At 41.3% G+C, this 19,105-nt stretch overlaps 2 protein-coding genes across 6 annotated transcripts in view; one reads left to right on the forward strand and one right to left on the reverse strand.

Moving 5' to 3' along the window:
- The window catches only part of SESN1 (sestrin 1), an 84,257-nt gene extending 66,194 nt beyond the window's left edge, over positions 1–18,063 (reverse strand). Inside the window, exon 1 of one of the 2 annotated variants that reach the window (XM_049818131.1) lies at positions 17,343–18,063. In XM_049818131.1, the coding sequence (XP_049674088.1) occupies positions 17,343–17,624 (282 nt within the window). In that variant the 5' untranslated portion in view covers positions 17,625–18,063. The remainder of the gene's footprint in view (positions 1–17,342) is intronic. The other variant, XM_049818132.1, reaches the window with a different exon arrangement.
- A 217-nt stretch (positions 18,064–18,280) lies between these two features.
- CEP57L1 (centrosomal protein 57 like 1) overlaps positions 18,281–19,105 on the forward strand; it is a 38,323-nt gene continuing 37,498 nt past the window's right edge. The window contains exon 1 of one of the 4 annotated variants that reach the window (XM_049818138.1): positions 18,281–18,382. The gene's annotated coding sequence lies outside the window, so the exon portion shown is untranslated. Of the gene's footprint in view, positions 18,387–19,105 lie in introns of all 4 variants that reach the window. The other 3 variants (XM_049818139.1, XM_049818140.1, XM_049818143.1) reach the window with 3 other exon arrangements.

A 19,105-nucleotide genomic window follows, 5' to 3' on the forward strand; every position in this document is an offset into this window, starting at 1 on the left:
TTTTTAAAGGAAACTAGTAAGGTATCATCACCAACAAAAAATACCTAAAAATATGCCCCATCTCAAGAAGCTTTCAGGTTACTGTTCTGTAACCAGCAATAGCACAAGAAAATAAGTTAAGGACAAAGGTTTCATTTTTCAAGAGTTTTAGAATAACAGATCTCAATTCACAGTGACATTACCTCAAACAAATAAAAAACTGGAAATAAAACATGAGACATGAAGTCTCCCCCAAGTGTTCCTTCAAATTCATTACATCTTTATGCAGCAAGTGCATCAGCTTCAGTTCATTTAAATCACCTACATGTTAAAACAAACCTGTGTAAGAAACAGAAGGATATGGATACTATCCAAAGAAAATGGCTTGCTCCATTACAGCTAGGGATCTAAAAAACTGCTATTCCCATCTCCAAGAAGCCTGGCAGAGCTGAACCATAGCAGGTTGTCATCTGAGGATTGCTACCTGCTATCACACCCTTTCCACATGCAATTCTGTGAAGCATGCTCAAGTCAGCAAGAGTTTACTTAAGCTAATTTAACTGTAAATGCTGGCATGGACTTTATCTATTTACTACTATGGTAACTGGCACACCTGGTATAGCCCACAATCAGTGAGCCAGTTTGGTCTTGAAAACACTGCAGCTGCATTCATATGACATTACATTTAACCTCCTAGGCCCTGCTAAAAGGTACACCACCACACAAATAGAGATTCTGCACTTCTAGGCTCAATATGGCACATCCAAGACCTCTTTCCTTCATCCCTCTACTCAGAATGTAACTTCTCAGATTAAGAGATAACTGTGACTGTCAGCTTGGCACATTGATCACAAACCTTATGGCCACAAAAGGTCTGGGAAACCTGAAACCTGTAAGAGGAAACACACAATTGTTCATAATAAAAGGAAGTACTAATAATGTTTTGAAGTGGAATCAGCAGCAAGGCATCAAGATGCTTTTGGACAAACCAACCAGCACACAGCCTCAATCCTGCAAACGTGTGTATGTTTCATTTCACCACACATGAGCAGTCCTGTTAATTCAGGGCTCCTCCCAGTAATAACATGAAGCAGTTGTGATTTTTTTTCAGGATAATGTCAAAACTGTCTGTTGTATACAACATTTTTAATGAAAGACCTGCTGGTTTATTTTTCATCCATAATTCTTTGATCATCAGATGGTAATAACGAACTACCCTCAGTAAACAGTTCCCACTGCAAACGTGACAGTGGGTAGCCAAAATACTACTGCCGAGACAAATACTCCAGTTCAAAGTTAAAATCTTCAGGAAAAAAAACAAAACCCAAAAGCCATCCACAACAATCTTCTAATTAAACAGATTTGTTTAATATAATAATAAGACACATAGGGATACAAACCTTTCACCTGAATAATGAAAAAATGGTTTGCCCTTGTGGTACAAGAAAATTCTGACCTATTTCTGTAGCACAACATAATTTTTTTCCCCCCTCCAAAAAAACGATACCAGTAACTGAACTTTGAACAAGCCACATAAATCTGTACTTCATCCTAGTTTTCTGAAGTTAACATATTTAGAAGTGTTCTAAAAAAGAAACAGGAGATAAATACTGAACATTATGATTGGCAAAATTATTTTAGCATGTTTCAGTCTTCACCAAAATCCTTGTTCAGCACACCTCATTAATCTAAAAACTGTATTACAACTACTTGGATAAAATCCTTCACCCGACCTCAGAGGGACTTAGAACCTTACTTACTGCTTTGGCTTTAATATAAAGCACTTCTGCACTGAGGCAAATGAACTTCACAGCAGCTGAACAACAGGTATTTTTTCCTGATTTGAAGTTTTAAGACCTTGGGTACTTCTTCATGTGACATCCTGTAAATAAACAAGACCTCCAGGACCAAGTTAGGTCTCTTATTTGAGATGAGGCAGACCAGGTTTCAAATTCCAATTCAGTCCGGATCCCACTTTTGCTTGAATGGGATACTCGTACATCCAAGGCAAATGCTCTAAGATATTTACTACTTTATAAAGAAAACCACCCAACTTCTACTGCTTGAGAAGATCTACTTTGTCTATTCAACCGCCCTCTCAGGTTACTGATCTGAGAGGGGCAAAGTACAGACTGGAATGCAAGACTTTCATGCTCATAGTTTCTGGCTATTCTAAGCCTGTTTTTCTTCCTAGTCTTCATGGGACTTTCACTTGTTACCGAGGAAGCCTTCCTCTGCAAGCACTTTGTGAAAAGCAGTACATTTTCACAAAAAGTTTTTATTTTGATACACCAATCATCTTTGAAACAACCAAGCAAACACTGATATCCCAGAAAATTCTAAACTTCACTCTCTAAAACACACCAAAGAAGTAGTTGAAATACTGTGGTGGGTTGACCCGTGGCTGAACTCCAGGTGCCCACCCAAGCCACTCTATCACCTCCCTCCTCAGCTGGACAGGGGAGAGAAAATATAATGAAAGGCTGATGGGTCAAAATTAGGACAGGGAGAGATCACTCACCAATTACTGTCACAGGCAAAACAGACTCAACTTGGTGAAATTTTTTACCAATCAAATCAGAGTAGGATAATGAGAAATAAAAATCAAATCTCAAAACACCTTCCTGTCACCCCTCCCTTCTTCACAGGCTCAACTTTACTCCAGATTTTTTCTACTTCCTCCTCCACAATGGCACAGGGGGACAGGGAATTGGGGTTGGGGTCAGTTCATCACACGTTATCTCTACTGTTCCTTCCTCCTCAGGGGAGGGCTCCTCACACTCTTCCCCTGCTCCAGCGTGGGGTCCCTCCCACAGGAGACAGTCCTTCACGAACTTCTCCAACGTGAGTCCTTCCTACGGGCTGCAGTTCTTCAGGAACTGCTCCAGCGTGGCTCCCTCCCACGGGCTGCAGTCCTTCAGGCACAGACTGCTCCAGCGTGGGTCCCCCAGGGGGATCACTAGTCCTGCCAGAAAAACCTGCTCCAGCGTGGGGTCCTCTCTCCACAGGTCCTGCCAGGAGCCTGCTCCAGTGCGGGCTTCCCACAGGGTCACAGCCTCCTTCAGGCACCCACCTGCTCCAGCATGGGGTCCTCCCGAGGCTGCAGGTGGAGATCTGCTCCACCGTGGACCTCCCTGGGCTGCAGGGGCACAGCCTGCCTCACCATGGTCTTCCCCACGGGCTGCAGGGGAATCTCTGCTCCGGCGCCTGGAGCATCTCCTCCCCTCCTTCTGCACTGACCTGGGGGTCTGCAGGGCTGGTGCTCTCACATGTTCTCACTTCTCTCTGGCTGCAGCTGCTGCTGTACTGGCTTCCCCCCCCCCCCCCCTTCTTAAATCTGTTATCCCAGAGGCACTACCACCAGCGGTGGGTCCATCTTGGAGCTGGCTGGCATTGGCTATATTGGACATAGGGGAAGCTTCCAGCAGCTTCTCACAGAAGCCACCCCTGTAGCCCCACCCCCCGGCTACCAAAAGCCAATACAAAATACAAAGCCAAGGGGGGGGTGGGGGGGGACAGGGACGACACGATGGGGAATCCATTCTTTATTTAATAACTTGCCCCATGCATTTCCTAGACTTATTTCCACTGCAAGAGAGAAATAACAAAAAAAAAAATGTTGTAAGACATTTCTGGAGCTTTATAATTTGCTTCAATAATGACAGTATCCCCTTCAGGATACTCTCCTGCAGATGACTCTGGATTTCCAACTCGGAGCATACTCTGTGAAGAGTCATTATCCTATCTAATTAAGTGAAGGAAAGCAACTGCCACAAGGACATAATAGCTGTTCCTCTTCTATGTTTGCTTATAATAATCAGATTGTTGCAGCAGAATATTATACAGCACACTGGTTCAATTCTTTATTCATTCTAACCTTCAGAATTGTTAAAAATTCCAGTAACTTCTTAGAACAAGCTTTCCCTTGCCATCTCAAAGTCTCAGGGTTCAATACTTCCAAATGGTGCTCAATATTAAGAAGCACAAATTACGTAAGAGGTATCACTCATTTTGAAAAGAAAGTAGTTTACAGATTCTATTATCCACATTAAGACTGTCTTAATCTCCAAGAGATGGAGTGCTTGATTCCAGTGAGCATCAGAATCTACTGTTGCACCAGATACAGGAATCATGTCTCAAATGAGGCATATTATCCCTGGTTTCTGGTACTTACATAAGGAGAAGGTATTTAGCATAATTTTATTACTAGTAAAATCCCTCCATGCTATTTCAAAATGAAATAAATAATGCTTGGCTTAAGAATTTAGAGTTAGTTCTTTGTTAGATTGCCTGCCTTTACCATATTGTATATACTTAGTAACAGCTTACAGCACATGCTGTTTCAAATTTGATTGCCATTTACATTTCTTGGAAGTTTTGGACAACAAAGGAACTCAATGCTTTTTACAAGTCCTACCTAGTTGGATAGTCTACTGTGTTATTTGTAAACATATATGCAAGTATTATATAGAGGAAATATTTAAAGATTAGTATTCGTTTTTCTGCTGAAATTATGAAAACACTCACATGATGATACAGATTTGTATGTTTGTTTCTGTTACAGAATGAAGAAAGTATCTCCTTATAGCTGCCTAAACCAACTACATATAAAGAAAAAAAAAATGCATAGTTTTTTGCAATGTGATTCAAGTACATAGTCTTTTGGAAAAATGATAGAATACCCAGTCAGCGTCCTAACGGAACTGGCATCAAATGAACTACTTTCACCACCAGCAAGTGACAGAGGATCTGTCTCAGTTCCAAATTTGCCCAGCTCTAGACAGCAAGGTAGAGCAAAGCCACTGTGAAATCCAATGCTTGACCCTATATAGTTCCATTCAGTTCAGCACTAGCACAACCAAGGTGAGTCTATTACATCCAAGGGGCTATCTCACAGCATTTTTACTTGACAAATCTAGAAAACATTTTGTAGTAACCCAGAACAGAGTATCTTTCTCTCTAGCCTATCCCTCCACAGGAACAAGCTATTTAGCAACTGCGCTGAGACGAGTTTTAAGCCATTCCAGACAGTGCCAAGTACCAGCATGGCCAGATTTCTGCTTTGGCTGGACTGCTACTGCACACAGACTGGGAGAACACAGTGAAGGTCACTCTATCAGATTACCCCTCAGGCATCTGGCCCACTTGATCTCCCAACCAAGGCATTTTTTGCCAACTTCTGCATGCAAATAGGAAATAAGAGATGCAGAGTATTACTACTGGAGAATCTCCACATACAGACCAGACTTCATCACACAGGACAGAACCAGACTGGTCATGTTAGAAAGGATGACCTGGGATAAGTTAGCACCAAAGCCGTATCTTAAGCACAAGGTAGTAAGACTTTCACTGAAACACACTGCTTTGGCCCTCCCACACCAGTAACCATGTTTGCACTTTATTCAGGGATACAACTGCCCACTGAAACAGGCCATTACAAACTAGGGTTAAATGGGGCTGGCATTGAAAAGTGGTTGTCATTGCTGCATTGATAGATTTGCAGCATTAGTCTGGTTTATCAAGAAGAGGTAAGCACTGAGGCATCTAGGTAACCAGCTCTGAATAACAAAGGTCCCAAACAGTCCCCAGATAGCACACCATTTAGTCCTGAAATTAAGATGGGATGTTACAAGGATTTGGGGATATGGCTACATTTTGCCTGTTTACTTGAAAACTTCTCAGACTATATAATAAGCATTTACAAGGACTCTCAGAAATCTCTGATGAGCTGAACTGAGATGAGCTCTCTGTCTGAACCAAAATGAAAAAGTTCAACTCTTGTTTCTGGGGTGTGGACACTGAACGGTCCACTTCAAGGCTTGTTTTGTCCAAATTCTTCCTCCATAGTCATCTGAATACACAGTTAAAGTAAATTTTTCATATACAGTTAACTATTAAGTTTTGTGAAGAAAAAAAATTTATTTTTGACCAGTATTTGACCTTGATGCCATTTCTGTTTATTTAAATAACACTGTTCCTGATGTACATACGTCACTACAGATCTATTTGGAAGTCCATCAGTATTAAAAATCAAAATCCAAGAATCTTTCCTTCCTGAAATGAACACACTAAGTGGAAGGAAGGACTTCTTGTCTTGCTTCATATGCAAGTTATTTCTTAAGGCAGAACAATTCCTCCATCTGCTCTGCCCCCTACATAAAATCTGATATTATATCTCAGAAGACATGTTTATTCCTGAAGTCATCTCTATACAAACAATTTATGAGTGTACATTTAGAGAAATCCTCAGTTTCCCAACCCCATCCAGAACAGGTTTACAACATGCTATTAAAATCTGAATTCATTCTTTGTAAAGTGCTTTGGTTTTTTTTAACCTCAGGGCATCTTCCCAAGTATTTTTTTAGCAACTATTTTTCTGAGGTAACAGCAAGTCACTCGGCTTCCACATGAGGTTTTCAGAAGAATCATCTTACTCATCTTAGCATGGTTTTATACACATGCATGAAGATATATTACTACCAGGAACTACTTTTGAGCCATGTGGCTACCCTACCCCAGAAGATCTGAGATACAGGAATTGTACCTCCCTGCAAAACATGGAAATCTGTGACACATATTGCACTGCTGAACCCTCTAATGCAGACCCCTGGCTCCAAGAGGAGGAACATAGGTGTAAGCCACATACATGGAAAACACACCACAGCCTATCACTATAAAATTAATTTTTGCACTGGAAGGACCATGAAGCAGCCATATTTTCCACTGCCCTTAGGAGTAATGATTTGCACCCTGAATTCAGAGTGTATGAAGACTGCACTTCCCCAAGTCTCTTTTACCAGCACGAGCAAACAAACTAGCCAACTCTAAAAAGCAGAAAAACACAAAACAGTCTGTGCCATCAGTATCAGGTATTCACTTAATGCAAAAGCTATAGAGAGTTAACTACTACCTTTAGAATCTAAATTTTCAATATATTTTACATTGTGCAATAGAAACAGTATCTTCTGCATTAAAAAACCACAGCTGTCATTCCTAGTGAAACCTTACCCCCAAAGTTGAATCCTTTAAAAGAAAGGCCTGACACCAAGTAATGAAAGAGAAGCAACATTTGACCTTCCCAGTTTACACACACCCTTCTTCCGACAGATTCCAGACATCAGCCAAGCAGAGTTGCCATGTTCTAAATAGTTAGAAAATCAGAACACTAGAAGCCAAGGTACCAATATGCCTTCTAAAAGCCAGACAAAAACATTTCCATTTGGCTTCTTTTCCTGCATCCTGGAACGAAACAGGAGCAATTAAAATGTCAGAATTAAGCTTCTCCTATAGAACACTATTTATACGTTAATTTCTAGGTAAATATAAGCAACTGTTAGAAACGTACCTCTTAAAAATAATCCATTGAATCCATAATCATTTGAAGTTAAGGCAAATATTGAAAGCAATCTTGTACTGATAAGGACATAACATGAGCAGCTCCAGAAAATGTTATGTGCATGTCAGCTGCCAATTATTTAGTACTGTTAAACAGACATTAGTTTGCCCTCAGCATTGATTTGATATTCAGAGAAAGAGAAAGTTTAAGAAAAACTTTTTCCTCTCTTTAGTCTTTCTTCTACATGTAAATCAATGCAAATCTAGATTAGAACTAAAATTTAGATAAATGGAAAATCCAAACAAACAGTTTAATCTGAGTGGAATGTGCTGTTGGCAAACAGGCTGCATTTTAAAACTAAAAGTTTTGTTGCACCAAAACACCAGGAACAGTGGAGGCTCAGCAACAAGCTGCAATGGAAAAAAAAAAAAAATCTTTCAGAGAAGAGGTTCCCCTCCTCAAAAAAAAAAAAAAAAAAAAAAAAAGGCACACACAGGAAAGGCTTTAGAGCTTTAAATAAGTTTCCATTTTCAAGTTTGTTCCTCCTTTGAACAAATATCATATTATTCCATGTTTACTCTCTAAGAGTTAAGGAATCCTTAACTAAAATACCTATTTTGGAAGAACAACTATTTAAAAACAATTCAATAACAAGCAAGAATATCCCAGGGAGGAAAATTTAATGAAGAGGTGGTTACACCTTAAGTCTCAAAACTTAGGCTCACAGAGCCAGTCAGATATTTAGGTAGAAAAAGGACTTGCTAGGAAAGACCTGCAACAGAGAGAACCTTATTATTGACCCCAGAAAGCACAGAAAAGTGAAGAAAAGTTACAATTTCTAATTTACACTAAAAACCAACAATGTTTTCAGAAGCACTGTGATTTCCTTTAGCCTAATGCCTGTATTGAAAGTAAGTTCTTGTAGTTGCCCAGAAGGAAGACTTATATAAGATTACATGACATAAGTAGCAGTATGCATTCTAGCATCACCTCTATTTTTAAAATACCAGCCCAATGTATTTTGGGGTAATATTCAGGCACTAGTACACAACACTGGGTGATATTTTTGACCCAAAATGACTTGAAAGAACAAGTTTGGTTTCTACATAAAGCTGGAGTAAGGAAAATGTTTAACTGTTTACTAGGTTTAAATAGAACTAAACCAGTTTACCTTCCCAACCCAACTTTTGGCAGCAATCTAACCTAAGCTTTCCAGAAGAAAGCACAAAATAAAAAAAAAATGAAGTCAAAGTCATTGGAAACATCAAGAGAGTGGTAAACAAGAGAAAAACCAGCACTTAACTTTTTGGATTTAATTCATGTATGTAGGTCCAAGTGAAGATTTCATGTTTCACTTGATTTCTGGAGAGAGCGCTAAGCTTCACACACACACACACCCCACCCCAACTGTAAACAACTTACTGGAATAGAAAACCATACTGACAGCAAACCATATTTTTGGAAATTTAAACACTCAGTATCCACAGGAAAATATACTCATGCTTTCAAAACTATTTTTCTGTCCCACAATGGTATATTCAGTACTTTTCCACTATGGTTAGTTTAAAAGGAAAAACCCTGACCCAGAGAAAAAGCCAAGAGTAAGATGACAAAACAGCAGGTATTTCCTCAATGCTCACTTTGCACTTGTCACAGTGAGACAATGTAATTTTCATTTAAACAATGTACTTTGGTCAAGGTAGTGGAAGATATATTATTTTACATAACCTAGGAGTCCACACATTTTTTCACTTAATACTTTGCATATTGTATGCTAATTTCTAAGCCTTTCCAAATTCTTAGTGCTTTTCACTTTGTTTGAACATCTCCTCAAGATGCATAAAATTTCTCCATATGTAAGCGAAAAGCATCCAAATGCATGCCAACAGCCCAAAATGAAGACAGTTATTTACATACTAAATGGGGAAAACAAATGTTAAGTTTTGGGGTTTTTTAAATAGAAATAAGTTGGCTTTCTGACAACTTAAAGCAGAGCAGAACTTTTAGAAAAATCAATGCAGAGAGGGGAAAGATCACTGCTACTCATACACCATTAGTATCAGAGTGGGAAAAATAATTATGATAAAGGACTAAGTTGACAATAGAATACATGAGTGTAGACTGGAAAGGATCATCTCCAGCTATGACTTTAAAAGAACAGCCAACTTCTAGAATTACCTCTAGAAAGAGAAGCAGGGGAAAAAAAATCTGAAACAGAGCTTGTGTGACTTAGTAACTGCTAGATCGGGAGAAGAGATGCTGTTACTTAAAAATGCATTCAAGCTGAAGCATTTCTGGTTTCTACAGATCTCTAGATATTAGCTCCTATGAAAAAAAATCAGGAAACAAACCTTTTTTTATGTAAGCCACCAATGCACACCCTAGAGTTGCTTATCTCATTAGTAAATAATAAGAGATGAGGAAATGCTTGTGCTTGATTTCTTCAGTTTAAAGCATTTCAGTAGTCAAAAAATAAAAATCAACCAAGCCAATATTACCAAATGTGTGCTTCACTCTTCACTTCTTTTGAAAATAAAAATTATAGTTACAATGGCCTGAAAAATCAATTCAGCAGAATCATGTAAACCCATAAATTTAATATATTCAAGTTATCCCAAACAATTGTAAGAAAAAGTTGACTAAGCAAAGCTTATTTCCATACAAGAAGAATGGCATACCACTAGCATGGAAAATTATGGAAAGGCTCCAAACACAGAAACAGCATTAGAAGTGACCCAGATATCCTACTTTACATCACTTTGAGAACCTCTACTGTTTTCAAACAACTCTTTATTCCAACCAAAGACATTCTCAGGGTCAGGCAATTCTGCAGTTGACAAGCTCAACAAAAGAAAATTTCCCTTCGTCTCTCTCCACAAACAGACTGAAGCCTCCAGAAAGGAGGCAAATAGGCTGAAGGAGGGAGGAGTCAGATAAGGCAATCTAAGGACTATTGACAATTTAAGTTTTTAAAAAAATATGTTCACACCCCTGCTCAGGAGATTACATGACATGTCAAGATTAAGTCTTCTCCCTTAACTTCTCCAGCCAGCCTCACCACACACGTGATACAGACCCATCATCAGAACATGTTTACAATAAATACTGCAGAGGTACAGTTCTTTTTCTAAGCTAGCAGAAGCTGTAAACACAAGTAAACATTTAAGTGCATCATGTCATTACTTCAGTCTCCCTCCCAATATTGAGAAGAGCAACAGTATCTTAACACCACAAAAAAAAAAAAACCCAAATCCTAACATGCAAATGTTTTTTAATCTAGCAATCTGGCAGAGCGACATGTGGCTTTTGAAGAGAGCACCCTACAATACATAATTAAACCCATTCCACCTAATGGCTAGGAGAGACAGCACATATTTTTGCTCTGAAGTGAACTCACAAAAAAAGGATGTTTTCATTCACTTTACATAAGAGTACTATGGGAAACAAACCGATTTGGGTGTTGGCATTGTGCAAGCAGACTCGTCAGCTTCCAGATGGATCAGATTCACTGCCACCAGTGAGGATACTATATTTAAATTCGTAGGCTTGAACAGACTACAGATTTCATCTGAGACACCTTTCCATGGTGACTGACCAACAGTAAACATCACGGGGGAACATCATTATCATGCAGTAGGACACAGTCAAATTAACTCGGACAAAAAAAAAAAATACAAAAAAAATCCCACAACTTAACAGATCTGCCTAGCAATAAATTTCAAAGTTCACTAAAGGAAGTTACTTCTGTTGTGCAGGAAGACTAAAAAGACTGAAGGCAAAAAAGACTGAAGACAAAGTTATTAAGTCATTTACCAAAGATTACACCAAAAGCAGATTAAAGATTTGGAAAGTTAGCCAGTCTCCTGTTAATACCAGAGTCATAAGGATAAACCATTTGAGACCAAGGAGCCTATTTGGGTTTCACTCTTACTAATCTTAATAAGCATGCACCACAGAGCTCAGACATGGAGCATACACAAAGCAAAGAGGTAGTGAACTCTACTGTAAGAAAAATCTAGCAATGAAACAGAAAAGTAACTACTATTTTATCCTTTATGGACATACACAGGGGAACTACTACCTTCTCTCCTGACAGAGGCTTTATTTGTCCCACACACTGTGGCAGAGGAAGAGGACAGGATGCCTGCTCTAGCTGTGACTAGAAGTCTTCCCATCCTTTCGGGACGCTTATTTAATTTAAATCCATACAAGTATTTTGCTAGCATTTGGAAAGGTAAGGTATTCCATTCCACATCCCCTGCCAAGCAAGCGTCGGTCACAGGCAGTGCCTGAAGGTTATAATACAAGAGGATATATATTTGGCTGCTGACATGACCCCCTCTCGTTAGGTGCCATACAGCCCTCTCCAAACTATGTGATTCTGTTACATTTATTCACTAGAGCAGTAGGCCTAAGAAAACAAGGAGGTACTCAAAGTCCTCCCAAGCCCACCCACTGCTTTTCATTAAGAGACAGAGGTTCCAGACCACAGGTTACCATATTCTGGTAAATATGGTCCTGGAGATCAAAGGGAAAGCACTTAAGAGGGTGCATCCCTCCAAACAGTTACCAACACAAAACACAGAAAAAGAGGCTGGAAGGAAAAAATCATCCAGTTAGCAATGTTCTGCCTTTCCCAGGGAGAGATCGAATAAGCATATCACTCCTGCCTGACGCTTAAGAACAGTTTGGACAAAGAGTTCTAGCGATGAACATGACTGGACAGCCTATGCCATTGCTTTACTAACCTAATCCTTGAAGTTTTCCCCCAAATGTCTAATCCAAGTCTTGCTGGAAATTAGATCATCTGATCATTCATTCTAGTTCATGTTTCCTTCCTTTTTGCAGCAGTCTCTTCATCCCCTCCATCCCCCATTTATTTAGGAACATATTGTCTTAGCCTCCTTTTTAGCTGACTGTACCACCACCAATTTCTTCAAATTTTCTTCACAAAAAAATCAGAGGTATAGAAGATATGATACAAGTTCCCATTAACTACAAACATAATTTTAAATTCTATGGCTGCACTCCAGTATTCTTGTTCTCCCTCCCAGTTTCTACTCTGCAATTCAACAAGCGCAAAACTTTGTTAATCAAGATCATGCTCAACAGGACCTTCTAGAATCTGTACCAAGTACTTGCTACCTGACCTTGCTTACTTTCTGGGGATGGTTTTCCAGCTAATTTTACTCACTGCACAGTAGTTTCTACATCATAATTCCCTAGCTTGTTAATGAGAATATCATGTGACTATTGAGGACTCCAAAATATCAACATATTAACATTGTAGCATCTGTCTGCACTACAAGGCCTGTTACTCCATCACCAAAGAAGTAGAAATGCTGGATTTAAAATAATTTATCCTGGATAAGTGTTTTGGCCGTTGCCCAACTTTATCTAGGCACTAAAAATGTGTTCCATCACTGCTCCAGTATTTTTTCTTTTGAGCTAAAGTTAAAATCCATCAGTTTCCTGTATCCCATCCCACTTAGCCCATACTGAAGAAATAGGCGCCATTATTCTTTTGAGTCTACTACTTCCCTCAACTATCTTAAGATTACTGTCTGCTATATGAGATTGCTTTAGCTGGTTGGTTTTTGGGGTTTTTTGGTGGTTGGTGTTTTTTTAAGCACCTCAGAATGAATTTCATCAGGCCCTACCAGATTGAAAATCTGTTGCTTATCCAAGCAACCTACATCTAGGAGAGTACTATTTACGCTTTTATCATAGCTATTAACTACACTGGCTGGATTAACCATTTCAGAGAACATTTCAATCACCTCAGCATTATCTGTTAATCCATTAATCTGTAGATCTTTTATTTCTTGCTTTCTTCCAATATCCCCTTTAGCTACACCTCATTATGTATTCGACTGTCCTAGTTTTGTTCACACATCTTTGCACACTCAGTGTGGATCTTCAACAACATACAGTTTCCCATTTTCTGTATGTTTCTTGGGTTTACATCAATGAAGATATCAACAGACAGCAAAGTTCTTTTCTCATTATTAATTTTCCCCTTCAATGAAAGTGTTTGGCACTATTACATCTCAAAGAGGTTGAGACCAGTTTCTTTCTTCCTTATATTTGCCCCGCAATCAAGCTTTACATGCCAAATTCTAAGCTTTTTTACATTTGTGGGTTTTATTCTGCTGTGCTGTCATCTTTTATCGTATGTAGCCTAACATCTGGTCACTCTTGCAGAACTTGCCTCCCATCTATGCATTCTCTTTGTTAATCTAAAAGACTATTTTTATGAATTTACATACCTCAGCAGAGCAGTATGTTCTGCTCAATCATTTCCAAAAGACATTGGATAGTTATGAGAGATTTTTAATTAGCAAATCTCATACTTACAATGATTATTCTCCAGCTACTGACATACACCTAGTGTTTATATTCCAGTCACACACATCTAACTGATCTGATTGAGGCTGGGCAGGATACTTTTAATGATCACGTGTTAAGACCTTTCACTGCTGTTCATTCCCCATATATTTGTGTTGGTGTGCAGACACCTAGCATACTAGCTGTAATGACCCACTATTCTGCAAGGTCATAAGCAATATGCTATAAATAGGTGCAAAATATCGCATATGCAAGAGGTTATCAAAAAGCTATGATATATTTGGGGTTTTATCTCAAAAAACACTCATCAAATATTTTCATATGCAAACATTCAAAGTCTTTTCACTTGGTTAAAGCACTGCAATTGAAATATCTTTAAAATATTTTAAAATATATATATTGGTCAAAGTGACTTTAGCGACCTTGCTTTTATTAATAAAAGCAAGAAAGTCTTAATTAGAAAAAAGGGGGCTAGTTTATTCATACCAACTTTGTAATAATTCTTACAAAAACAACTTGTCTATTCTAAATGAGAAATTAGATATATTCTCTTAGGCTAAAAAATATATATTATTATACTTATATAAAAATATACAGCCTACAATAAGAAACTCATTATCCTGAACACAAGTCAAATCAACAGGAATTTACATTAAGCAATAATTTATTTTTATATCTTCTGATACAGGCAATACTGTTTATTAATAACAACATTAATAATACTATTTATCAATATTTATTAATAGCAAAGAAGAAAGTCACACACTTAGGACTCCACCATATTTCAGATGAATTTTTCTCCACAAAAAAAAAAAAAAAGGAAAAAAGACCATAACAAAGGCAGGCTTAGAGAGATGCCGTGTTGACACAGGCTGCTGCCAAGCCTGCAGTTTACCAGTTTACACCAGCCATATAATGCATTCTACCAACTTGCTCCAGACACAAAGGTGCAAAACCACCAGCAGCATAGTTGTTCATGCCTAAATATTTTTTGATTACCCCAAAAGGCAAGAGGGCACTAGCCCCAGAAAGAAATAGCTATCAGACCACATGGAAAATTCAAAAATTTGATTTCCTCACTGACCTATCCTCAGTGCAGGGCAGAAAGATGAAGAAAGCACATTTTACAATTCTCAGTTTCGCAGGGGGCGGGGGGAGAGAATCAGTCCACGTGCAGACTACTAGTCTGAGTTGGACAATCCCACAGGAGAGAGAAGGATGGCAGCACCAGTTCCCAGGAGAACCTTTGGGTTCAAAGCTCCCTCTTCTGCCCCGGGCTCTATGTCATTTAATAACCTGGCAGAGAATAAGGTTTAGACAGCATAATGGTATCTATTGCTGTGGACTTAAAGATTGTTTCATATCCTAAAACAGGGAGATAAAGTAATACAAGTGAGTCCTTTAAGTATTGATACCGTTCTGAATAGGATTTCACATTTTTATGTTACTAAGCTATTTACCTTTAGAATCACTGCTGAAAGCCACGAGTTCTATTGGATAATTATATTTAATTTAATAGTTTGCTTTATCTGCCATCTTCATTGCAGAGATTTGAATAAAATTCCTCTTGGCCATGAAATCAACAGAAAACCATTTCACGCCTGACAATAGTCCACAGCATCCAAAATGGAATACTTGGATTGGATTATTTCTTCCACAAATGTGGATCCAAAGATTACAATGAAAATTTTCATTTTTGAGTACAGCCGTAAGAACTAAGACTTGCCACTCTATATTCATAGAACATAGAATACTTCTCTCTTAGACCTACTCCCTAAAAAGAAAAGTTACAAAAGCAGCTTTTAAAGATTTTAAGTAATGTTGCATTTGATTTTATTCTGCTTAACTTGTTGTTAAACCTTTACTGCAGCTTGTGTGTATACAATTGGTTTCATATCTGTTACATTTTTCACATCTATTTTATTAATCAAGCCAGGTACAACCATGGGATTTGAACTTGCGCTTGCTGTATCAAATTGGACTTATTTTCTGCCAGAACTTTTACACCTATTTAAAAAAAGCTAGTAACAAAGTTTCTAAACAAGACTAATAAGTGAACACGCCAGTAACTTCATATGTAAAAACCTAAAAGGGAGTCATCAGATCATATATTCTGACCTCCTCCAAGACTTAGGTGAGAGATCATCACCTATTTGGCCTTTGAATAGACTCAGATAACTTGGGCCTGATAAAAGCAAGTCTTCCTTTAGCAGTCTGTTCCAGTGACTCATCATTCTCACTGGTAATGGGCTCACTTCTGATTTGAATCTTTAACAGGGAAGATGCTGATATGGTGCCCCATTAAGTTTTCAACTTAATATTCGAGTTGGGTTTGTTTGGTTGGGTTTTTGTTTCGTTGGTTTGGGTTTTTAAAGAAAAGCCTTTCACGTAGACCATATGTTGTATTATAGCTTATACTGAAAAAATTTGCTTTGAGAAAATACCCCATACAGCCCAAAATGTATAAAATAGATTATACAGTATTTATCACATTGCACACTATTGAGAAATTAGACAAAATAAACAGAGCCTCTCCCAGCTTCAATAATCCAAACCCAGAATTACTCTGAACCACTTCAAAGTAGGACAGAGCAAAAATGGATCTATACATGAGTTCCTTTAAAATACTTACATATGTGTATTTTTATATATGATATATATTTTATATACAATACATATGTGTGTTGTGCATATTATAATATATAATGTTTATGTATATATTTTTATTCTTTTGCCCTAGATTCCCCTTTATTAAGCCTGTTAATGTTCAGGGAGAAAAAAAAGCACAATAGTGGGAATCAGGCAGCTAACTCCAAGCACAGCTTGCTGCATTCATTTGTGATTAAAAGAAACACCTGAATTTCCTTTTCCTACTCTGCAGCAAGCAGTATTTTTTGTGGTGCTGCTGGACCCACCGATACAAGTCCTGCATCAGAATTTCCAGATCTGTGCAAAATAGGTGAGCAAGAGAAGTGCAATGGGAGTAACTATAATTAGACTGTAATAGTGGAAGAGTACAAAGTAACATTTATTTTTGTTAGCATAAAAGGTCAGTAAACGCAATCCCCTATTGGCTAGACCACCTATAAGCTATAAAAAAATAGTTTGGATCTTACCGATTCCAGTGGAGAAACTATTTACCAATAAACAACAAAAGGGAATTTTGACAGGCTCTGCTTTAATAGTCCTGAAGCTCATACACCTTTTTAAAGCCCAAAAACTTCCCATACCGATTTATATTTTAAATTGGCAGCCCTGGATGTTTATACCCAAATCTTTCCTGCTTTTGTATTAAAGCCAACCGGTAATATCACAGCACTAGTCATACAGACCAAAACTACAGCGTTAAAGTTGTCATTTTGGCGCTTCCTTCGGGATGCCCCAACGATCAGCTACTTTCCAGCCATTCATCACTAAATCCTCTCCGCCAGGCTGCACACAAAAACTTGACGCTTTTCTCCCTGCCCTTTAATAACGCTTTTCCAAACGTTTCTTCGCGAGGAGGGGAACAGTTCGCATGCATCACTGCAGGGATAAATCGGACCGGCCGGGGTCGGATGCCCACCTCGCTGCACAGCTGGAAGCCGAAGGTGCCCTCCCTGCCTGGGACGAGGCCGGCAAAGCTCCGGAGCTCCCCCGGCCCCGTCCCACGGCGGCGGCGGGGGTCTGCCGTGCTTACCTGCACCTCGCCGAGGATCTCCTCGCTCTTCTCCCGCACGTCGGGGAAGGGGCAGCGCTTGGAGAGCATCAGCAGGCGGGCCAGCACCTCGCTCAGCCCGTCGCGGGCGGCGGGAACCGGGAGGCCGTCGGCGGCCCGGGTAGGCGGCACCGCCGCCACGGGAGCGACGGTTTCGCTACGGCGGAGAACGGCTTGCCCGATGGTGTCCAAGGCGGCGGCGCGGGTGGCAGCGTCGCGGCTGCACAGCCCGTCCCAGCGCACGTCGCCTTCCCGCTCCTCCATGGGGCCGGCCGGCTGCTTCCCCACCGCCGCCTCAGCAGCCCCGACGCGGCCGCCCCATGGCGGGCTCCCGGCAGCCGCCAACCCGCCCACAAAGACGACAAACGCGGCGGCGAGCGGAGAGACCGCTGCCTGCGCCGCATGGGGGGCAGGACGGGCGGGCGGGCGGGCGCTCCCTCAGCCCCCGGCGGGCGCCCCCGCCAACCGCCGCCCACCGACGCCGGGGCTGCCGAGCCAGCGACGCCGCTGGGGCTTCTCCTCTCCCGGCGGGGAGCGGGGCGGCCACCACCCCGCGGCGCCGGCGGCTCCTCCTCCCCGCCCCAGGCATGGAGGGAGGGGGACGGCCCCGGCCCTGCCTCTCCGCCGCGGTGCGGCCCCCTCAGCCCTCCCCGCCGGGGCCGGGCCGGGCAGGGCCGCTACAGGCCCCCGACGATCCCCTCACCCGCGGGGCGAGGAGGGGCAGGAACTAGCCCCGCCCAACACGGGGACGGACGCGCGCAGCAGCCAATCGCCTTTCAGCACTCGTTGCCGGCCGCCCAATGGCGGCGGGGAACGGCGGCGCCCGGAGAGGATCTTGGGATGTGTAGTCCGGCCGAAGGGGTGGCCCCTGCGGCGGCGGCGGCGAACTACGTGTCCCGGCAGGCAGCGTGAGGCGGGATCGGTTCGCGCGTAGCTGCCGCCTCCCGGCGCTGACAGGGGGCTCCGGGGGTGTCTGCGCCCGGGGAAGCCCCGCGGGCCCCCGCCGCCCCTGCCGAGGAAGGGTAGGTAAGAGAGAGCGTTCGCTGCCGTTTCTGGCCAGGCTTTTCCCGTGGTGTCGGGTTTTTTGGGGGTTCCGCCGCAACAGGTTGCCTAAAGCAGATGGCTGGCAACAGCCAGGGATGAAGCCATTCCGGTAGTGGATTTGCTTCAGAAACCTGCATTGGCAAAAAATTAAGCACACGCGTGTTTTGAGCAACTGCGGAGGCTTGTCGGATACACGCTTCGGCAGAAGCCTTTGATGTAGCCTAAGTAAACACATTAGCAGAAAAGAAAAAACAGTTGATGCAAGCGAAATGCAGCACCTTCAACGCTTCAAACAAAAGGGGGAAAAAAACCTCCCTGGGATATTCACGTTGGGCAACAGTTCCGCAGTCGTTTTATCCGAATTAATCCAAGGGGGTTTTAATCCAAATTATGCTGGGGCTGATGAGCGTGGAGAAGAGATGGCTCAGGCGGGATCTTATCAATGTACGCAGAAGGGAGGGTACAAAGAGGACAGAGCCAGCCTCTTCTCAGTGGTACCCGGTGACAGGACCGGGGGCAATGGGCACAAACTGAAACACAGGAGGTTCCCTCTGAACATCAGGAAACACTTTTTTACTGTGAGGGTGACCAAGCACTGCCACAGGTTGCCCAGGGAGGGTGTGGAGTCGCCATCCTTGGAGATACTCAAAAGCCGTTTGGTTGTGGTCTTGGGCAACCAGCTGTAGGTGGCTCTGCTTGAG

This window comes from Accipiter gentilis, chromosome 15 (genome assembly GCF_929443795.1).
Source record: "Accipiter gentilis chromosome 15, bAccGen1.1, whole genome shotgun sequence".
NCBI lineage: Eukaryota > Metazoa > Chordata > Aves > Accipitriformes > Accipitridae > Astur > Astur gentilis.